The following is a 23,849-nucleotide window of genomic DNA, read 5'->3' as shown; positions in this document are numbered from 1 at the left end:
GTTTGCTGCACTGAAAGTAAAGGGGCTGAATAATTTTGCACGCCCAATTTTTCAGTTTTTGATTTGTTAAAAAAGTTAGAAATATCCAATAAATGTCGTTCCACTTCATGATTCTGTCCCACTTGTTGTTGATTCTTCACAAAAAAATACAGTTTTATATCTTTATGTTTGAAGCCTGAAATGTGGCAAAAGGTCGCAAAGTTCAAGGGGGCCGAATACTTTCGCAAGGCACTGTATATATTTTTTATATACCTAAAGGGGTCCTACAATTCTAAATCAAATTGCTAAATGATCCATAGTATAACCATCTTAAAACAATTCCATATGTCAGTTTATGCATCAAGGTCAACCTCATTCCCCTACTCCTCTCTCTGCCATGTGATGAACAGCCCAAGGTAGGCAACAGCACCACAGGAACCCTGCAGCAAACATAGTACAGGCTGGGACTGGTGCTGAAAAACCCTCTTCCTTCCACTCACATAAAGGCTGTATTATGGAGCTCGGAAAGCTCTTTTAATAAATACTAGGCCAAGGGAGACACTGGGCAATGCGCAGAGAGAGGAGAAGGTAAAACAAGGACAACCCAGCTAGACAGTACTCTGCTCTGCTAAGGAGAAGCATGCTTCAGACTGACCAACAAGAGTCTTCCTTTTGAACGCTGTTGCGTACGAGCTGACACACACACAGCACTCTCTCTCACACACACGCATATCCACAGTCACAGCCACACTCAGCCAGCATAGAAGTTGAAATTCCACTGTGAACAGACAGTAACACTCAGCCAGCATAGAAGTTGAAATTCCACTGTGAACAGACAGTAACACTCAGCCAGCATTGAAGTTGAAATTCCACTGTGAACAGACAGTAACACTCAGCCAGAATAGAAGTTGAAATTCCACTGTGAACAGACAGTAATAAGATAATTCTACCAATCTGGTTTATTATACTGACTTTAGAAAACCAACCAATGTGAGTGTCAGTGATACTTTTCCTTTGCTTCGACACGAACTCATTCATTGATGGGCGACAGACTTACTCTATCAAAATTGAGATATAGTGTAGTAATTGAATCCAGAGCTACATGTGAAGGGACGTTAGTAAGGCAATGTGACGAGGATCACTCTGTACCCATCACAATCTCAATGAAAGTGTAGGTCTGCTGTGGTTAGTTACCACTGAGTGTATGTCAACTGGTTTACATTTGGCATGAAGTAGTAGGGACTCACCGAACACAGTCCTGGCTGGGACGGACTCTCTGTTGAGCCAGAAGGACACCTGGGACAGGATCACCGTCATGATGCAGGGCAGGTACGTCTGGATGACAAAATAACCAATCTTCCTCTTCAGGTGGAAGTGTGTCGTCATGACAACATACTCTCCTGTTTTTCAGGAAGGTGGGACAGAGGGAAACAGAGTTGAAAAGCATGAGAAGGGTCTGTGTCATCTGAGTTGGAGAGCCACTTCATAGAGTTCTAGTGCTCCTGTGAATCCTAAATATTTGATCTGATATACTCCAAAAATGTGTGAGAGTGCAGTTCTTCTCTGCGTCAACATACCCCCCTTCCAAAACAGAAATAAAAGCCAATTAGAAAAAAAAGATATGGAAACTAATGTATCCAATCAGTCTATGTAGTGTGCTGGTTTTGTGCACTCCATAATCTTCAGCTGTCGTGTAAGACTATTAAACCATACCGAACAGGAAGTCTGTCTATGTGTGCTTCGTAGAGGTTAGTCATGTTATGGACATGGACTAGGTTTATTGCCAGACATTTATTACTATTGTTTAGGCCTCATTTATCAACTAATTCAATAATGTGGCATGGAGTTAGTTGATAATAACCCAATTCATCAATGCATTTAGAGCAATACCATATTGAATGCTCTGCGACAGCACTGGGAATGACTTATGTCAGTGTTACCCAACTGGCGGCCGCGGGTGGATTTATTTGAAATATGTTGCCAAGTATTCCCACACAGAGAGAAACGTGATTGTATACAAAAGTTTGCAAGGTTTGAAATGATTATGTTTTAGTCAAATATTAGATTCGTTTGGGCTTCTTGCAGTCAACTTGTATACAAATGATTTGTAATCATGTTTCCGGCCCCCGACCATCGGCTGAAGAAAACATTGGCCAGTGGCTGAATTGAGTTGATGATCCCTGACCTAGGTAGTAATACATTGGCTCTTTATGTTTGACAGAGATTTAAACAAAGGAATCATTCAATGGTCATGCAACATTAATTACATTGGTTTTGGTAAATCAATGGTTCCTCAGAATTAGCATATATAATTGAATGAGATAGGTATTGACACTATCAAACACAGACCAATACAGAAACACTCAAATCAACCTTTCGGCCTGCAGTTAAATGCACTGTAAAGGGGTCACCGATTACGATTACTTTGTCACTACCTTTGCCAGTATCAATGTACCAAAAAGAAGGTAAAGGATGTGATGCCCACAAGGGAAATGACAAATCTGGGACATGTTCTCAGAGTAAGCCTACAAACACAGAGCAGTGGAAGTGAGAGAACAGAGAGGGAAGTTTAGTGTAGGTACCCACCACATGACCAAAGGAATGTGGACACCTGCTTGTCGAACATCTCATTCCAAAATCATGGGTATTAATATGGAGTTGGTCACTCATTCGCTGCTATAACAGCCACCACTCCTCTGGGAAGGCTTTCAACTAGATGTTGGAGCATTGATGCAAGGACTTGCTTCCGTTCAGCTATAAGAGCATTAGTGAGGTCCAGCACTGGTGTTGGGCGATCAGGCCTGGCTCGCAGTCAGTGTTCCAATTTATCCCAAAGGTGTTCCATGGGGTTGACATCAGAGCTCTGAGCAGGCCAGTCAAGTTCTTCCACAACGATCTCATCAAACCCTTTCTGTATGGACCTTGCTTTGTCTCTCTCTGCCTCTGTCTCTCTCTCTGTCCTCTCTGCCTATGTCTCTCTCTCTCCCTCCCTCCCTCCAATGTCTGCAAGCTTTACACCACTCCAGCCAACACTTAGCATCGTTCATGGTGATCTTAGGCTTGTGTGGGGCTACTCGGACATGGAAATCCATATTATGAAGTTCCCGACGAACAGTTCTTGTGCTGACGTTGCTTCCAGAGGCAGTTTGGAACTCGGTAGTGAGTGTTGCAACCGAGGACAGACTATTTTTACGCACGACATGCCTCAGCACTCGGTGGTCCCGTTCTGTGAGCTTGTGTAGCCTGCCACTTCACGGCTGAGACGTTGTTGCTCCTAGATATTTCCACTTCATAAAAACAGCACTTACAGTTGACTGGGGCAGCTCTAGCAGGGCAGTAATTTAACGAACTGACTTTTTGAAAAGGTGACATCCGATGACGGTGCAACATTGAAAGTCACTGAGCTCTTCAGTAAGGCCACTCTACTGCCAATGTTTGTCTATGGAGATTGCATGGTGGTGTGCTCGATTTTATACACCTGTCAGAAATGGGTGTGGTTGAAACAGCCGAATCCACAAAATTGAAGGGTTGTCCACATACTTTTGTAAATATAGTGTACTTTACAAGGGAAACAGACCTGTGCTGGACTGGACAACCCCAGAGTCCACGCTTTGCCCCATCAGATCATACTGGTTGAGCCGAGAGCCATCTTCAGCCACCACAACAGACTGGGCTGCCCCTCTCGTCCACACGTACACAACCTCAGCCCTGGTGTAAGCATCTGTCAGGAAGAAGAGAGAGCAGTGGTGTGTATTCATGGATGCCAAGGAGAGGCAGGCTTCCCCCCCAAAATGACCAAGAAATAAACATAAAATAATTAATATTTTGTTTGTGTTTAATCATTTTCCTTCAATTCGCAAGTGGCTGAATGTATCTCACCGGAGAAAAGCATCTGAGCGAGTGAAACAGCGCTCCTCTGTCTCTGTATGTGTAGGCCATCTATTTGATGCTGTCTGGTCAAAAAGAGTATGACATTGTTGCCGCCCGTAGCATTGAATGCAAAATACAAAATAATAGCCAATCAGCGTTGCGCTCAACTGTGAATGGCCCTGGTGCACCAAAAAAAAGCCAGTTGGGATTTGGGATCACTCCAATCACATCACATCGAGAGCAATACGTCATTGACAGAAACATCTCGTTGGGTTGTTGTCCTCCTGTGGCTAGCAGGTTAAAATTGTCCCTTTCCTCAATTAGCCGTGTATGGAGATAGGGATTTGGACTTGTGGTTTTACTTAATTCTCCGTACTGGCCAATGATTATAACGACGATTCTGATCCAACCATTAATTCATACATTGTGCCTCTGGCCTGAGAGGATGGAAGTTCAAAATGTAGCTAGATGTAAAAGGCTAATGTTAACTAGCTAACGTTGCCCATATAAGGAAGTTAGGCTAGGGAACAAGCATTTTAACCAGGTAGCCTAGGACAACAAAAACTAAAAGTGTGTAAAATATGACAGAGTCATAGACCGTAGGGAGTCAACATCGTTTTTCAACTTCTTTTCTACACACGCACACGCACGCACGTACACACACACACACGCACACACACACACACACACACAGAATTCATAGCCATGGACATCCACAACATTTTTTGCGTTTCCGTTGATTAGACAAAATCGTTTTTGGTGCCTTTTAGTTGTCACTGTATTAGACTAATCATAGGTGATTCGATGATGATGAAATGTTGAAGTTGAAATGGTTCTGGAATGGTAGAGGCAGATCCTGTTTCCTTTAAGACTTGCGGTAAAACTCTGTGGTTCTGTAGTCAGAAAATGTGGGGAACATTAACTTATCATGCTGTAGGCCACGTAACTGTTTGTTACATGCAGTATGCTTTGTGGACTTCACCAGACAGAGGTTGCTCTCTGGTTTTGTGATGAAACAAAGGTGTGGTTGAATTTATTCTGCCACTGTGTTCTTACTGTCTCTGCCTTAGGCCTCTCTATATATCACAGTGGCAAGGCATTTGAACTAACAGGTTGTAGAGAAAACAACGTAATTATCACAACACATTGTAATATGGCTTTTTTTCTTTTTTTTCTGTGTTCCCCAGTGATTTTACCCACGCACCGCTACTGAGAGAGAGGGAAAGAGAAACAAACAACATCTCAATCTGACTGACCTTTAAACAACCAAGTCAGATTTCTTCCCACCTGGTGATCCAGCCAACACGTAAAGTGTTGCTTCAGCACTGTTGAGGATTTGTACTGCAGAGGAGCCTCATCAATGAAATATTCAGCAAGCCAGTTTAAAGTTGAGAGTTGGTCTTTATTCAAGGTGTGTTATTCTGAACAAACTGAGTCATTATCGTTGGGCTCTTCCTCTCTCTCTCTCTCTCTCTCTCTTTCTCTCTCTCTCTATTGAAAGGGGCTTTATTTGCATGAGAAACATCTGTTTACATTACCAAAGGTAGAGAAATAAACAATAAACAAAAGTGAGAAGACATAAAACATCAACAAAAAACTATTTCTCTCTCTCGACTTCTCGAGGATAATTTGGGGTCAGAAGACCTGGCAGCAATGACCAGCTGGCACAATGGAACTGAAAGTATGACAGAGAGTAGTGCCTCCGATAAACAGAGGTCTACAGTGTGCTGGTGGGTCTTGGTGGGGTCTGGCGGGCCTGGGAGGCCAGGTCCTGTCTGAAAATAGCTGTTACGCCATTGTCAACTCCTATCAGGTACGAGTACCGGGCTTCCTGTTGGAAGGGAAAGACAAAGAGAGCGGGGGAAAACAGCAAATCACTCACAGCTGCCGAACTTCAGTGGGCAAGCATGGGCATCCATGGGGAAGTCCTCCAGGTGCATGGGACACTCTGCCCTTACGGTCAGTCTGGAGGGAGGGAGGGAGGGAGGGAGGGAGGGAGGGAGGGAGGGAGGGAGAAAGAGGGAGAAAGAGGGAGAAAGAGAGAGAGCGAAAGAGAGCGAAAGAGAGCGAGAGAGACACACAGAGAGAGAAAGATAGACAGAGAGAGAGAGAGAGAGAGAGAGAGAGAGAGAGAGAGAGAGAGAGAGAGAGAGAGAAAGAGAGAGAGAGAGGAAGACAGACAGAGACAGAGATGAGAGCGAGATAAGATACAACAAAAGCCTTTTGCAAATCTAATTGAAGGAATGGAGGGACACTGCTGCAAATCTCTGAGCAGCAGCCTTTTCCTGACAGCACAGTGAAAAGGGGAATGTCAAACGAACCATGACATGTCACCCATTCGTCATCTCTATGACATAAATATTAACTCACACTGCATCCTTATCTGCTAATAAATATGTTAAAGAATGTTTTATGGCCACCCTCTGTGACCCACACGTTAGCTCCATTTTGTGGGCCATGGAAATTCACATCTGGGACCATTATTTATGATGATTCAGCTCAAATGAAAACTCACAGCGAGCCTCCACTCTACCACTAGTCTACACTACTCGCTCCACTCACTATGGTTCTTGGTGCTCTCCACTGCCACTCCCTTTTAAGGATAAATCATTTGCTGGATACCAACAGTATTTTCTAGAGCATAAGTTACAAAAACATTATAATGTACTGGAATCACGATCATCGCGAGACTGATAGATGTATGCTTATTATCTGTAGAGAAAACCACATTCTGCTTCCCAGTGAGGATTTCCACTTTCAGTGTTGAAAATACCTCTTCCTAAATCTAATATGAAGAAAGCAGACTATATCCCAGTTGAGAAAATGGTTTCTCTCACCTCATAGTATAGAGCAGAGTTCCCTCCTCTGTGATTCGTAGGAGTTTGTTGGGCATAGTCATGTTGTGTGCCACAGACTTCTTGCCATTGTGAAAGAATGTGTCAGGGGTCCAGATTTTACTGGCCATCAGGTTGTTCAAACGGAGAACCGCCATTGGCCCTTTAAATTTTAGCCGCTCGTCCTTCCAGCTTTGACGGAAGAACACATCAATGGTGTATTCCTGTAAGAGAGAATGCAAGATCAGCACCTGGAAGAGGTAGGTTGTCCTGCCCTAATCGTCCTATATCTGCCAGACATGTTACAGACCACATGCTGCTGAGTAATGCACACGCCCACTTTTCACCACTTTGTTTCTCTCTCACGTCACTCAGGCTTCCATGTAGCAGCATTGGCCTATTTGTCCTGCTGGTGACTGTCTTGTCTTGTCAAGGAAGAGGCTTCAACAAAGGTAGGTCTATCTAACTGGTGGAGTGGCTTCCGTCTCTGTCTTCCAGCTTGTCCTCATGAATGTGTCCTCCATAAACATGAGGAAGAAGCACAGTGCTCTAGATTTTAGCGCACCAAAAAATACAAACACTGGCATGATATATCACTCTAACATGCACTAATCACTATGGCTAAGAATGTCATTGTTTCAGAATGCCTGACAGAGTTAGCTAGCCAGTGAAATTAAAAGGTGCTTCTCAGTTTTCTCCCGACCATGAGTTAAATAGTTTGAACGGTAACAGAGCAGTGAGTTAATTAGTGTGAACGGTAACAGATCTGTGAGGTAATTAGTGTGAACGGTAACAGATCTGTGAGGTAATTAGTGTGAACGGTAACAGATCTGTGAGGTAATTAGTGTGAACGGTAACAGATCTGTGAGGTAATTAGTGTGAACGGTAACAGATCTGTGAGGTAATTAGTGTGAACGGTAACAGATCTGTGAGGTAATTAGTGTGAACGGTAACAGATCTGTGAGGTAATTAGTGTGAATGGTAACAGATCTGTGAGGTAATTAGTGTGAACGGTAACAGATCTGTGAGGTAATTAGTGTGAACGGTAACAGATCCGTGAGGTAATTAGTGTGAACGGTAACAGATCTGTGAGGTAATTAGTGTGAACGGTAACAGATCTGTGAGGTAATTAGTGTGAACGGTAACAGATCTGTGAGGTAATTCGTGTGAACGGTAACAGATACGTGAGGTAATTAGTGTGAACGGTAACAGATCTGTGAGGTAATTAGTGTGTACGGTAACAGAGCAGTGAGGTAATTAGTGTGTACGGTAACAGAGCTGCAAGGTAATGGAAGTGGACTGGGAAAGGGAAGTGGTAGCTTCTGTAGCTTCTGACCAGCCCATTCCGTTACTTACTCTAAGGTAGCGCAGGCCCATATGTTAGAGCATGAACAGTAATTAACTCATATTACATCAAATATAAATGGTTCAACTGCATAAATATTGAACCTTCATCAAGACCAGAGGCAGAGAGAGAGAGAGAGAGAGAGTGAGAGAGATTCACACAGAGAGGGAAAGAGAGAGAGAGAGATACAGATAGAGAGAGAGAGAGAGAGAGAGAGAGAGAGACAGAGAGAGAGAGACAGGGACAGAGAGAGACAGAGAGAGAGACATACAGAGAGAGACATAGAGTGAGAGAGAGGCAGAGAGAGAGACAGAGACAGAGACAGAGACAGAGACAGAGACAGAGACAGAGACAGAGACAGAGACAGAGACAGAGACAGAGACATACAGAGAGAGACATAGAGTGAGAGAGAGACAGAGAGAGAGACAGAGAGAGAGACAGAGAGAGAGAGCGAGAGAGACATAGAGTGAGAGAGAGACATAGAGTGAGAGAGAGACAGAGAGACAGAGAGAGAGAGATCCATAGAGAGATGGAGAGAGAGATACAGAGAGAGAGAGAGAGAGAAAGAGAGAGAGAGAGATCCAAAGAGCGAGGCAGAGAGAGAGAGGCAGAGAGAGAGACAGAGAGAGAGAGAGAGAGAGATACAGAGAGAGATACAGAGAGAGAGAGATACGAGAGATCCAGAGAGAGAAAGAGAGAGAGAGATACAGAGAGAGAGAGAGATACAGAGAGAGAGAGATACAGAGAGAGAGAGATACAGAGAGAGAGAGATACAGAGAGAGAGGGAGATACAGAGAGAGAGAGACAGAGAGAGACACAGAGAGAGAGAGAGATACAGAGAGAGAGAGATACAGAGAGAGAGAGATACAGAGAGAGAGAGATACAGAGAGATCCACAGTGGTTAAAGAAGACGTCTCAACCAAGAAATCACGAACAAATCAATCTCACATTAGCCATTGCCATTCAACAAAGAGGACCTATTCAATATTCTACATTATTTTTCACATGATAGGTACGCTCACTTTTGCTAAATTAAATTACTTTTGTCTAATTTGAGATAGACTAGCCTAATCATTCCTCTGTCAGTTGATATCTCAGTGTGATTATGATATCCATCCAATCACATTATCCAGTGATGATAGACATAGGAAGGGTAATGTCTCTAGCCATGACAACAGCATCTGCTCTCTGTGTTAGCATCCCAAATGGAACCCTATTTCCTATATAGTGCACTTCTTTTGACCAGGACCAAGAGGGTGCCATTAAAATTAGTCAAAAGTAGTGCACTAAGTAGGGAATAGGGTTCCATTTGGAACACGGGCTGGGGCTTTGCAATCTAGTCCCAAGCACCTGCTAATACACTGTGCATCATGGCCACGTCTAAAGACCAAGGCTACACAAGATCCAAAGTCGTTATACCCACATCAATACCAAGCCTCTCCGCTTGGGTCATGCCATGCAATACAAACTGACATACACGTGTACTTTCATTTAAGACTACAAGCGGCATTTATCTAGGAAATGACTGAGCCAATTGGTCTAATAACATTTCCTTGCTTGTGACATTTCATTTATGTCAAAAAACTAATGGGGGGCTGATCAAATCAATAAACACTTTACCTTTGAAACCACATGAAAATAGGTTAAGGGGAGAACAAGGACACAGAACTGGTGACATTTCAGAGAGGGGAATAACAGAGAGGAAAGACAGGCATACCATGTCATGGTCCGAGACGGGCCCAATACTCGTCACGAAAATGTCAGTCTTGACTTCAGTTACACGCTCTGTTGAACCAAGAAATTAGGAGAGTGAGTGGCGATCAGGGCTCCTCGTTAGCTCTAACTAGCTCGTAATCCTGGGGAGCATTTCTAGCCCATTGATCGTTTCATTCCCCAATTCTCACAGAGCCCCCTTCCAAAATGACACCTTACAATCCCGATTTTCACGTCAATAACCATTTCTGCAGTTCTCCGTTTCAGTGGCAGGACCTTTACCCGGGGACTGACTCAATCTCTTCATGAATTTTCAAATCTCTTGGCTGAGATGAAATTCCACCTGGTCTTTATGTGGCTGATGTGTTTACAGTAACTCTGTCTGCTGTATAGGAGTTATGTTTCTGGGAGTGAATAATGGAAACATGATTTACATCAGGAATGGTGTCAATCATAATGTTTCATTTCTGTCCATTTGCCACTGAAAATATACTAAATCCCCTGCCTGTTTGACCTTCCACTCAGTCAATTCCATAAAAATCCTCTTCACGTTCCAGTAGGCCTACATATCTCTCCAAAACTCTGTACAGCTGAGTCGGATATAAATCAGTATACGCAATAACTGTGTGGCACACAGTGCACTTCCATGAAAAGTGACAAAACTACCCAAGGTTCTCAATGAGAGTGTCCTACACCATACACTATTCCTCAAAAGAACGAGGGGCGTTATTTACCGGGGAGCTGTAATTTCAGTTTGCTTTAGTTTTCAAAAGATACTAGTTGTTGATATCATGCTTCTAAGGAAACAAGCTAACAGTAAATCACCCTCCTGTAGATTCCTCTGATACGAGTGCAAAGGCAGAGAAAACAAGATATGAGCATGCTTGTGACGATACGCAAACACATTGCAGATGTATTTTTCATGAAGTAGGACAAAGGACTCCAGTCTGTAGTCAATACGCACGACTGTAAGTCACTTTGGATAAAACTGTCAGCTAAATGGTGTATATATTATATTATATAAGATTATAGTATATTATATTATATTACTTTAAATCCTGTTTTGATGTGCTCTTGACTGCTATCCTCCAAGTAATGGTTTTGGCAAACCATCAATATTAAACCAACAGAGTGCTGTAACCTGGTGCCAACAATTCCAAATAACACAACAAATGATTCAGGAAATGACTAGCTGGAAAATACTTGACAGCATCATGCAATAAACATGTTATTGACTAAATCAAAGACACTCATCACCACCCATCTATCTCCCATCACCTCTATTTCCCTAAACTTCAGAATGATATGAGTTGGTGAGAAACCATTGTACAGTACTGTACCTCCCAACCCTGGTCTGAGACGATTGTCGTAGCCATCTAGAAGACTGTCTAGGATCCGGGTGAACACTGTTGTGTTGTCTTTCTGCTCGTCCGTCTGGCCATTCTGTCCAGAGCTGACGAAAAGGAAGAGCAATTTTGGAAAGTGAATTCGGTGAATCGATGCAGGAGTGTTGGAGAAAAATCCCACCTGAGCAACTTCTCTTGATCCTTTAAAATCTACTTCCTCTAATGATACAGATTTGTAATAAAGCCATATGAATGTGAGAAATAGGTTATGTTATCCACAGGGCATGAAATTGTACACACACACAGGACTCGTAATTCATTATTTATACCTTAATGTGGTCTCTTAACAGCAAAGGACTCATTGAGTGTGCTCTTTGAGCAACATGAAACAACATAGTTCATTCATACTCAGAACTCCCACAATCAGTAATTGTGTGAGTGGAGTAGACATCGCCACTCATTAATAACTCAACACAATAATCAACAGCAATATAGATTTCATTATGTTGCAAAATATGTATTTTAACAAGTGGAAGTATAGATGGAGAGGGAGATGGTCAGCTTGGGAAGGAGGGGTGGGGGTTATTTTCTCTCTTTCAAAAATAATCACAGGAAAGCCTTTCTCATAGATAATCACAGGACAACTTTTCTCATCAATAATAGTTTGCCTCTGAGCAATCACCTTCTCTTTTTACACCCAATCACGGACCACACTGGTTTGATTGCATGCTAAATAAACAGTCCCCAGTGTTTGGAAACAATCTCTGCTCAGAACGTAGCTTCAAGGAGAAGGGGAGGTCATCAAGGTAAGTTAGCATGGACTTGCAAAGGGAAGGGAGGGGAAGGGAAGGGAGGGGAAGGGAAGGGAAGGGAAGGGAAGAGAAGGAGAGGGAAGGGAAGGGAAGGGAAGGGAAGGGAAGGGAAGGGAAGGGAAGGGAAGCGAAGGGAAGGAGAGGGAAGGGAAGGGAAGGGAAGGGAAGGGAAGGGAGGGGAAGGGAAGGGAAGGGAAGGGAAGGGAAGGGAAGGGAAGGGAAGGGAAGGGAAGGGAAGGGAAGGGAAGGGAAGGGAAGGGAGGGGAGGGGAAGGGAGGGGAAGGGAAGGGAAGGGAAGGGAAGGGAGGGGAAGGGAAGGGAAGGGAAGGGAAGGGAAGGGAAGGGAAGGGAGGGGAGGGGAAGGGAAGGGAAGGGAGGGGAAGGGAAGGGAAGGGAAGGGAAGGGAAGGGAAGGGAAGGGAAGGGAAGGGAAGGGAAGGGAAGGGAAGGGAAGGGAAGGGAAGGGAAGGGAAGGGAAGGGAAGGGAAGGGAAGGGAAGGGAAGGAAGGGAAGGGAAGGGAAGGGAAGGGAAGGGAAGGGAGGGAAGGGAAGGGAAGGGAAGGGAAGGGAAGGGGGATTCTGAAATGGCAAGTAGCAGGAGGAGAGAACAAAACAGCTGAGAGGACATGCATGCAGGCGGCCGCAAATGAGAGAGAGAGATAGAGAGTGAGAGAGAAGGTGGGGGCGGGGGGTCAGATCACACGGCTTTAAATGTGAGCAGGTAAACGATTCTTCTAAATAAGGACATGCTACTCACATCACTGCAGGAATTATATAGTTAATATGCCATCAAACACACCTTTCATTCCCACATAGGCTATTTGTTAAAAATGCAGCTTCCTGACAAAAATACTTTAAGAAATGGCCAAATCTTCCATGCCATAGCTCAAGAGCCTAGGTCACCAAAACAAATATCTAATGACCTGCCTGCAGGGTCATGTGAGGTTGAAAAACTCTCATCTGAATAACACACACACATGTATGTTCTGCTTGCTGATACAATGAGTGAAAACAACATGCTGAAGGTTTTCCCCAGATACAGTAGATTAGTTCATTATATCCTCCTCACAAAAAACACAACAGGAAACGTGCAAGGATGCCTCTTTTTTTAAATTCACCTTTATTTATCAATTAAAAACTCATTCTTTTTTACAATGACGGCTTGGCCAGTGACGACTGGGAAGTGCAGTGCAATTATTATTATTATTTTAAAACATTGAAATCACAGGACAGTACAGACATCATAACGCAGAAGGACAGGGACATTATGACAAACACAAATGTCAATACAGATCACTTACAGCAGCAGGAGAGCTGCTATCACAACACACCAGAACAGAAACACATGGCAACGACATAACATTTAGTAAAAACAGTAAGCGAAGCCGAGAGGTAAACGAACAAACAGAGCACACGCAGTACATCATGCTATGCTCACTCCGTCACACTAACACAGACTTACACTTACATACACGCCTTGGAGTTCTTTCAAGTGAGGAATAATTCAAATGCGCTTGACATAGAATATATTTGGGAATGGGAGGTGGGGACAGAGGATGGGAGAGGCAGAAGGAGAGAGAGAAGGGGGGTACAGATAAGCAGAGAGCAATGGACTGGATGTTTAGGAGCTGCTGGGGTCACTTCCTCATAAAACATCATAAACCCCCCATCTACAGGTCCTCTGAACAGCAACAGTTCTGCCGACTGCTGCATGCCTTTTATTTTATTGAACCTTTATTTAAGTAGGAAAGTTAAATAAATGCTGCTGCCTCCAGCCTGCCTCCCTGCCTCGCTCCCTGCCTCACTCCCTCCCTCCCTCCCTGCCTCGCTCCCTCCCTCCCTGCCTCGCTCCCTCCCTCCCTACCTCCCTGCCTCACTCCCTGCCTCACTCCCTCCCTCCCTCCCTCCCTGCCTCACTCCCTCCCTGCCTCGCTCCCTGCCTCACTCCTCTCTCCCTGCCTCGCTCCCTGCCTCACTCCCTCCCTCCCTGCCTCGCTCCCTCCCTCCCTGCCTCGCTCCCTCCCTCCCTGCCTCACTCCCCTCCCTCCCTGCCTCGCTCCCTCCCTCCCTGCCTCACTCCCTCCTCCCTGCCTCGCTCCCTGCCTCACTCCCTCCCTCCCTGCCTCGCTCCCTCCCTCCCTGCCTCGCTCCCCTCCCTCCCTGCCTCGCTCCCTCCCTCCCTGCCTGCCTCCCTCCCTCCCTGCCTGCCTGCCTCCCTCCCCCTCCCTGCCTGCCTGCCTCCCTCCCTGTCTGCCCTCCCTCCCTCCCTGCCTGCCTCTCTCCGTCCCTCCTTCCCTGCCTACCTCCCTCGCCTCCCTGCCTACCTCCCTGCCCCCCCTCCCTCCCTCCCTACCTCTCTGCCTCCCTCCCTACCTCCTCTTGCCTACCTCCCTCGCCTCCCTACCCTCTCTCCCTCCCTCCTTCCCTACCTACCTCCCTCGCCTCCCTGCCTACCTCCCTGCCCCCCTCCCTACCTCTCTGACTCCCTCCCTCCACTGCCTACCTCCCTCGCCTCCCTCCCTCCCTCCCTACCTCTCTGCCTCCCTCCCTCCCTCCCCTGCCTGCCTACCTCCCTCGCCTCCCTCCCTACATCTCTGCCTCTCTCCCTACCTCTATGCCTCCCTCCCCTGCCTACCTCCCTCGCCTCCCTGCCTACCTCCCTGCCCCCCTCCCTACCTCTCTGTCTCCCTCCCTCCCTGCCTCCCCTGCCTACCTCCCTCGCCTCCCTCCCTCCCTCCATCTCTCCTCCCTCGCCTCCCTCCCTCCCTCCCTACCTCTCTGCCTCCCTCCCTCCCCTGCCTACCTCCCTCGCCTCCCTCCCCTGCCTACCTCCCTCCCTCGCCTCCCTCCCTACCTCCCTACATCTCTGCCTCTCTCCCTACCGCCTCCCTGCCTATTCTGTTAAAATATCACAACACCAATATCAACATGTGCTAATGATTATTGCGTTTGTTCAAAAACCCTCCATGGTTTGTTTTTGAGTTCTAGAGGTCAATACAGTCAATCACAACGCAGTAATTACATTGCAGTTTATGGTGACAGTTGTAAGGTGGAGTAATCAGGGAAGGTGTTTATTGGTTAAATGGGCCATCCTTGAAGCAGTGCGGTTAAGATACATTAAACTGTCTGTTGATTAATAGGGAAAATGTCACAGCTCACAGAAAATAAATCCTTAAATGGCAATTTCATTAGACTGATTAGATGTGGATGCAGCTCAGACAGTTCTACTGAATTATTTAGGCTAGCAGAATAGAAAGAGAAAAAAACTTCATTCATTTAATAGTCAAGCATCTTCATGTGATTCCACATGATCATATGCACACAAAGTTATCTAGGTATATGCGGCTTCATTTGCAAATAGTGAATCCTTGATATTTGCATATTTTTAGTTCAATGTCAAACTTCTCAATGTTAATCCTAAAGAATGGATTAGCATTGAGGTGTAAATGAAAATGTCTGTCATTTCAATGGTGGGATTAGTAGTGTGGTAATCACATGTCAAAACCTATCATCTCTCATCCCATCTCACTGTGGTACTGAGTGGGTGGTCTGAGCACAGACACCATCTGTATTCCCAAGTCTGACTTTTTATATTGGACTAACCTCTACTTCAACTATGTCACTTGAAACACATACATCCTTTGCATAAACGACAGAATGTCCGAGACATGCACTTCTCTACTCTGGTTGAACATTTAGTGTTATCCTATGTGGTTGCTTAACATATGGAAACTGTAACACAGTATTTGCTATTTTGGGCAAATCTGCCCCAGCTCCTCTTATTATCGCAATTACAGTGTGGAGTCTTGAAGTGATGCCCTAATTACTGCCATCACAGAGTCATGCACAACATAAAATATGATCAGTTGGCAAAACATGATCATTACAATCATACCTTCTTCTCCAGGATAATCAGGTGTTTGCTCTCAGACTGCCAGTGAGGGATGGATTCCAACATGACATGATTGCAGATCACAAAATATATTCTAATTCCACACTGTTGGGGACTTAAGAGACGAGCGAGCATATTGTCTCTGTAACTAGACCCTAGAACAGAACACAATGATTCTCTTTTCTGGGCCAAATCTAGCTTGACAGTGAACATTTTGTTTGTGTGGTCGAAGCCCACCTTACCTTTTCCCACAAAGCACGTTGGCCACCAGCAAACAGGCCCACACACATAGCAGTATGGCCGTTCCTGTCCGTCCACCCATGGTTGGAGAGTGGTTTGTCACTGAAGAAGGAAGACAACAACTACACATCAGAAAATAAAAATAAAAATAAAATACCACATCAGAAAATAAGCAGTACCATTGACAAGACTGGCTCAAAAGAGAATCAAACAAGACACAAATCAAGAGGTGAGTGATTCTGAAACCAAGAAGATCAAGGAACATAAGAGGCAGGCACCGTTCTAAGACCAGCCTTTCCCAAGAACTATGTTGTATCTTTCAGTTCATATTAGTATCCAGCTTTTGTACACTCAAAACACTAAATATTTCACAAAAACAGCCTATATAGGCTATCTTGAACCGTACTTTAACGGAACTGCATCCGTAAGCTCATATGTCACAAATCAAACTAAGCGTTCTCGTCACAAGTCAGATGTCAGTTGACACATAAACACACAGCCGTTAAAGACATCAGATATAATTTAGTGTTTTCAGTTTATTATATATTAAACTTAATATAATTACCTGAAAAGAAAGATAGCGAGAGCGCGTCTGAATGAATGTGATACACTGGCGGCGATGTATTGGTTTCTTAAAAAAAGAGCTACATTCCATGAAGAATCGATTTCGGATGATCCGTCGACATACATTACATTACGCATGCATATTGCATAAAGAATCAAACACGTTACCGGTTACATAGTCTTGTATGCCATTTGTTTTCATAGCACTTGTATTGCCTACTTAGTTTATTCATAGCCAACAATTAAAAGGCGGCGGAAATCGCATATTAAACCAAATCCTCTTAGATTCACGCATTTTCACCTTCGTCCGAAATCATAATGTCAACCCACTTTCAGAGGATGTAAGTGGTAGGATAATGTTATTGCGTTATGAAAATACAATTGTTGGCCAGATGCCCGTTTAACTGAACCATAAAAAATAATATATATATATATATATATATATACATAAAACGATGTTTCCCACGGCAGCAGCAATTAATTACCTACGCAAAGGTATTGTAATCAATAGCTCCACCATTATCAAACAAACGACTACAATAACCTGTAAATTAAAGATACACACTGTAGAAGATACGGCGGCTAATTTCTCCAAACTGCGCTGGAATATACCGCAAACGAAGCGTATTAAACGATGTGCAATATTCTGTTACAATGTCGTTAGTTGACAAGGATTTGATAAACCAGGGATAATGCAGCTTAATGGGGGGAAAAAAATCATATACAGCACACTTTCTATATTATTCCGTGAAATGTGTCCCCAGTATAAACATCTTGAGTTCAGGGAGATATTGGCATTTCTCAATGCTCACCTTAAACATTCGTGTGTGGCGAGTAATTAAGCAACTGAATAATGCTACATTCGGAGCGCTGTCCAGGGATGAAACAACTTGGACAAACCATGTCATACCACAGCAGATAAATCATTTTCAATAGCTAACTCCACATCATCCACTCCCGGACAGTTGCAACTCATATGCCATCTATTTGAACTGGATTCTGCCTCTGTTAGGCTGAACACAACTCACTGCCGTTCGAACTGCAAGTCAAATTCCCCGACTCCCTTCTGCACCGAAAAAGACAAGTCAAAGGAAAATTCACTTACAGCGATATGCCAGAGATGTTCGAGGCTGTCGTATTTTCAAACTTTTATGGATATATTTTCTACACGGATTCGATGAGAACAATCCTCCAAGATCTCAGATCTGACCAAATTTAGCTTGAGTCTCGAGAAGCGGCAGCTGACGATGCTGAGTATGCGCAGGTTTCGCGCACTGTTCAATGGTGTGGTTGAGTGAAACTCTTCTCAGTCCCCAACAAATTGGCAATCTAACTATAAAATCTACTCTAAATACCGAGACTGCAGCCAAATAAATCTTTACTTTACCAGGACAATGGTAACATATCACTGGGTAAACCGGATATGAAATAGGCTGTGACTTCAAGCCAGGGCGATTTTATTTTAGAATGGAAGGTGGTACCAACGTCTCATCTAAAGACCAATCCGCCCATTGTTTATATTCAGCACAATGTAACTTCCACTGCTCTAGACTTCATATCTTTTTCAGTGGCTGCAAAATCAAATCCTCTTCCATTTTCAACCAGCTCCCTTGTCCCCCCCCCCCCCCCCCCCTCCCCTTTTCTTCCTGATTGATGTTTCATGTTCTCGGATAAAAGCGGCGTTTTACATTTATAGAATTGGTTATATCAACTAGCACGAGATTTCGCTCTGACCAAAACGAAGACTCCCACCGATTATTAAATTATTATCTCATATCAATGAACACACAATGCAAATAAAAATAACACATTCATACACACGAAGACATTCTTCCCAATGTTAAGAAATGCATATTCCCTCACCCGATATATTTGATGAGACAAGCCCCACTGAAAATTAACTTTAGTCACTCACTGTACCCCAAAAGCCCAGGATTCGCATCGAGATGACAGGACCGCCTGTTTACTGTCAAATATTATGCCGCTATCGCCTGCACTCCACGACTGAGCACAGACAGAGCTGTGCTGTGCTTCTGCAAAAAACGCCTGATGATACCAAGCTTATATTTTTGTAGTCATCTGCGTATTTCCAGTTAAACTACAAACCAGAAGACATTTTAATCATGATGAGATATGTAATAACGGAACATTTATGTAGCCGGTTTATTGACCTCGAAGCAAAATACACACTGATCTTATTGGTTTGTTTGAATACGTTTACAACACGCTATGATGACATCTCGACTACTCGTCCTTCATGTACAAATCATCACTCGCCAATGCAATATTGGCATTGGGTTTAATTTACCAGACTACTGTGATTCCTCTCGTCTGAAATGGAACCGGATTTATGTGTTGCTTTATATGTGGTTAATATAGTGCATGTATGAGTTATGGGTATTCAGTAAGGTTTCTGTCGCTCTCGCTCTCTGTCTCTGTTATTATAAGGTAATGTCTTCGCAGTCATGCTTCTTCACTGTCCAATGAACAGTGAGTTCATTACGTTACAATAACAATAAGTCTGGTCAGAATTCAGCGAATATATATATATATATATAGAGAGAGAGAGAGAGAGAGAGAGAGAGAGAGAGAGAGAGAGAGAGAGCGAGAGAGAGAGAGGGCGAGAGAGAGACGAGAGAGGGCGAGAGAGACTACAGTGCAGTGTATGGCGAACTGTCATTTCAGCACCATGGGCAGTTGAAAACCGGACCGCTTGTGGCCAATCAAGTCTATTTCCAATGAAAATCACACCCTTCACAGAGTTCGAACAAAACGACAATGGCCTTTCATCATTTAGATTTGCTCACCTCCTGCATCCCCTCTCCTCTGTCTTCTCTGGCCTGCTTTTGAAAAGTTCAAGGGTAATCGAGGAGAGGCGGCGAGGACAGGGAAAGTGGACGAAAATGTGCTTGCATGAAATGACACTTCTTCTCCAATCGCGCGTCATCGGGCAAATGACGTTTACAGGGTGGAATGGAATAGTTAAAATGATAAATAGCATATCGTTTAAATCGTTTAAATGTTTGCATGCTTTTCTCCTTCGAGAAAACAATAGCTGATTCAAAGGGGGTGCGGCAGATTTCAAAACTTTTTAGTGAAGGACTCAGGTAGGATCATAGAGATAGATAGATTACTCATATTTTTATCTGTGCCATTATAGCGTCTGTGACAGCATGGGCAGTGCCACTGACACAATCTGCATTTTGAAGTAGTACATTTTCTTCTTCAGTATTGGCTGATCCCTCCTGATGTCCGGATGAACATGACTCCAACAGGTCACTACGCCTCAATGGTGCTGACCAGCCTTTTGGCCACTAGAGGCCTCTATCATTCTCTATGGTTATAATACATTTGCGCTTCCTCGCCAAAAGGAGGCTATAGAGGAAGAGACACACCTTTTTCGTTTGCATACTAAGGAATTGACATAATCCTGCACCACTCGACCACTTATGGGTTTTCGGGCCATGGAGGAGAGGACAGACTTTCGCCCAAACGAGAAACCTCAATCTCCGAGAGTTGCATGTTGTTACCTTCAATAAAGGAGGAGCAGTGGTGTAGTGTGGGGATAAAGTAGGACTAAACATCAATGTGATGGATGACTAGCATGTATGTAAGTGCCTTGTTTGATGTGCGGGTTACAGAGATGTAACCACTGCTTCTAAAGTAAGGTTTTGAATGGAAAGTACATGAGTATAATAATCTACTACCCAATAGCCCTAGCCAGTTGCCCAGTGAATTATATCATCTTTCCTTGCTGTTTATATTCCATCATCTACATTCCCCACAAGTCTTTTGTACAATATAGGCCACCTAACAGCATTTTCACTATCATTCACTATGAATATATATTTGGTGTGTGTGTATATACACTGTATGTATCTGTGTGTGTTTCCCTGTGTGTGTGTGTGTGTGTGTGTGTGTGTGTATGTACACTGTATGTATCTGTGTGTGTTTCCCTGTGTGTGTGTGTGTGTGTGTGTACACTGTATGTATCTGCGTGTGTTTCCCTGTGTGTGTGTGTCTGTCTGTATCTATGTGTGTGAGTGTGTATATTCATATTAACTGCCTGCTCACATTGTTCCTCTAAAGTGGTCACCATTGTATCGTTGAAAAGCACAAAGACATGCGTATGTCTTCTGTATTAAAGGATGTTGAGGAAAACCTACATAGCTGTCAACGCTGGAAGACTATATTGCTATGAAGCTTACACACTGGACTGTCCAAAATGGCACACTATTCCCTATGGGCCCTGCTTAAAAGTACTGCACTGCATAGGGAATCACTTAGGACATACTATTTCTCTATGAAGCTACCTGCCAGTACCAACCATGATGAAACTGTCTGCATGAGCAGCATTAAAAAAAACTTTATTTAACTGGGCAAGTCAGTTAAGAACAAATTCTTATTTTACAATGACGGCCTACCCTGGCCAAACCCTCCCCTACCCTGGCAAAACCCTCCCCTAACCTGGCCAAACCCTCCCCTAACCTGGACAACGCTAGGGCAATTGTGCACTGCCCTATGAGACTCCCGATCATGGCCGGCTGTGATGCAACCAGGGATCGAACCAGGGTCTGTAGTGACGCCTCTAGCACAGAGACCGCTGCGCTACTTGGGAGCCTTAACTGAGTCTGGACTCAATCACTCAGTTTTAGGAAGCAACCAGATTCCCACTGGTGGTGAAGGAAGGGGGTCCTCAGCAATCAGCCACAAGCTGACACTGTCTGTGACTCATCCACAGATCCACAGTGAGGCGGAAAGAAGTTTCAGTGGGGGTATTTAGGTGTATAACGTTCCATCTTGGTGACTCATGCACTAAATGTATGATCAACAAACTGTGGACACATTAGACTGCAAAGCTATGAAACACGTGCAAGGTAGGCAAGGGGTCCTTCACCGATAGTTACTCAACCATCCACCTTGGTAAACAACAGCGTCCGCTTGTCCTCACCTGCCTCAGGAGGATTGTCTGTGGGTCCGTTCTGGAGTGAGTTTACCTGAACATTCCGTGTCATTCCCATGCCTTCACAACTTACGTTGTTGAACATATTACTCACAGTTACAAATATACAAGTTCTAATGTAGCATCTTGATATGGGTGTATTCCGCTGAGGGAAAAGAAAACATCTTCACGGCGCAAGACAGAAATAAATCAGTTAAGCAAAACATATGAATGCATATATAATGCATCATTGATGGATAACGTCTCCTGCCAGCAGTCTTTTTGGAGTGGGTGATTCAGGAAGAGGGCTGCTTGTACTGAATAATAGTGTAGGGTTGATTTTATGTTGTGTGCGTAGGGAGTGCAGGCAGACAGCGCAGTGTATCCAGTCCGCAATTTACATAACACTGATTATAACCCATAGATTTACCAAAGTGCAACAGTTTGGCTCCGGCATTAAAACCTCCACTGGCCATCTGCTCCTCTTGTTTGCTTTCTTTCAAATACTTTCCTTCCATAACAACTTTTATTGGAACAACAATGTGCACCAGTTCCGAACTCAAGGAAAAGTATCAAAAGGACTAGTAACCGGAAGGTTGCAAGTTCAAACCCCCGAGCTGACAAGGTACAAATCTGTCATTCTGCCCCTGAACAAGGCAGTTAACCCACTGTTCCTAGGCCGTCATTGAAAATAAGAATTTGTTCTTAACTGACTTGCCTGGTTAAATAAAGGTAAAATAAAAAAAATAAAAAAATCAGTTAGATGCTGTTTTTGTAAAATATACTATGAAAACAAATGAAAACACAGGGAGATTGAATCCAATGCTTTAAGAGTCATGACACTTACTTTGTCTGTTGTGTACCTGGTGTAATTAATTGTGTGCTTTGCATTCTACATATGGTCAATTTGATGTTACGCTAAATATTTACAGCATAGTTTTTGACCTTTCTCTCTGTGATGAAGGCCAATCATTTACTGTCATAGATAGATATTTCAGTTACTTACACATCCCATGAGTCCAATAAAACTCTACCTTCAAAGACACTATGCTTTTAAGGATTAGCCCCTCTCTCTATCCTCCTTATCCTCCTTATCCTCTCTCTCTGTCTCTCTCTCTCTCTCTCTCTCTCTCTGCCCGCTCTCTCTCTGCCCGCTCTCTCTCTTCCCGCTCTCTCTCTCTTCCCGCTCTCTCTCTTCCCGCTCTCTCTCTTCCCGCTCTCTCTCTCTTCCCTCTCTCTCTCTTCCCGCTCTCTCTCTTCCCGCTCTCAGGTTCCAATGTATTCAATAAGAAGGCTTTACAGGTTAGAATATTGACATTAAAAGCACATAAAATCCACTTCCCCTCCTCAGGCTGAAGCAATACAGAAATTGTCAGGGCGACATCATTAACTATGAAAGCTTTATGGAGTAACAGTAACCATAAAATCAATCCCAAAAATAGAGAGGAAAGGGGGAGTAGGAAGAGGAGGAGGAGGAGGAGGAGGGGGAGGAGGGGGGGAGGAGGAGGAGGAGAGAGAGGCACATATTTGGTTGTTAGCACTGTAATGAAACACTGAAAAGGTGACGTTATCAACACGAAAGGCGCGTGATGAACACAGTGTAACACAGTTATCAGGCCCCTGCTCACATGTCCCAGTCCTACTTAGATCCAATCATATGACTCTTGAGCAGAGAGCTCCTGATCTGCCATCAATACTTGTCTGTCTCAAATTACATCAGTCCCCAGGCACACACCCACACGGGGACTACTTCATGAGGGCACAGACAGAGACGTGTGAAAAATATGTCTGTTCATTCATCCAGCCAATTTTACACAACTGTGGAAAGCATTGAAGTCAACATGGTCCAGCATCCCAGTGGAACATTTATAGCTTCTAAACAGATCTCATGCTTTAGTATTCAGAATAATGAACCATAATGTGTGTGAATTCTCTGCAGGTGTGGGCCTCAAGTTCAGCCTTTGCTTTCGTAATAAAATGAAGAGTGTCGTGGCTCATATATTACCGTAGGTAGTTGCTATGGCTATGGGTTATGATAGGCACACACACACACACACACACACACACACACACACACACACACACACACACACACACACACACACACACACACACACACACACACACACACACACACACACACACACACACACACACACACACACACACACACACACACACACACACACAGTAATTTAAATGTATGCATTTAAGTGGGTACCTCCAGTGACCACAGGGTGTCTGAAGGACTTGGGTTGCGGTATGTGGAGAGAGCTGTCCTTGGTGCTGAAGTCTATCAACACTCCTTGGCCA

The 23,849-nt window shown here is 44.1% G+C and overlaps 1 protein-coding gene across 11 annotated transcripts in view; it reads right to left on the bottom strand.

The window, feature by feature from the left end:
* Positions 1 to 19,527, bottom strand: part of LOC109872851 (gamma-aminobutyric acid type A receptor subunit alpha1) — a 31,697-nt gene extending 12,170 nt beyond the window's left edge. For 2 of the 11 annotated variants that reach the window (XM_020464213.2, XM_031807951.1), the window contains exons 1-8: positions 18,458 to 19,086; positions 16,033 to 16,132; positions 11,082 to 11,194; positions 9,746 to 9,813; positions 6,687 to 6,907; positions 5,732 to 5,814; positions 3,557 to 3,700; positions 1,227 to 1,379 (exon numbers count right to left, since the gene is read on the bottom strand). In XM_020464213.2, the coding sequence (XP_020319802.1) occupies positions 1,227 to 1,379; positions 3,557 to 3,700; positions 5,732 to 5,814; positions 6,687 to 6,907; positions 9,746 to 9,813; positions 11,082 to 11,194; positions 16,033 to 16,112 (862 nt within the window). In that variant the 5' untranslated portion in view covers positions 16,113 to 16,132; positions 18,458 to 19,086. Of the gene's footprint in view, positions 1 to 1,226; positions 1,380 to 3,556; positions 3,701 to 5,731; positions 5,815 to 6,686; positions 6,908 to 9,745; positions 9,814 to 11,081; positions 11,195 to 16,032; positions 16,133 to 16,595; positions 16,638 to 17,699; positions 19,087 to 19,401 lie in introns of those variants that run through there. The other 9 variants (XM_020464218.2, XM_031807954.1, XM_031807955.1 and 6 more) reach the window with 9 other exon arrangements.
* Between the last annotated feature and the right edge of the window lie 4,322 nt (positions 19,528 to 23,849).

Source organism: Oncorhynchus kisutch, linkage group LG28 (assembly GCF_002021735.2).
Source record: "Oncorhynchus kisutch isolate 150728-3 linkage group LG28, Okis_V2, whole genome shotgun sequence".
Taxonomy (NCBI): Eukaryota; Metazoa; Chordata; class Actinopteri; order Salmoniformes; family Salmonidae; genus Oncorhynchus; species Oncorhynchus kisutch.
Note: the sequence above shows the minus strand (reverse complement) of the source record. Positions and strands in the feature narration are given on the sequence as shown.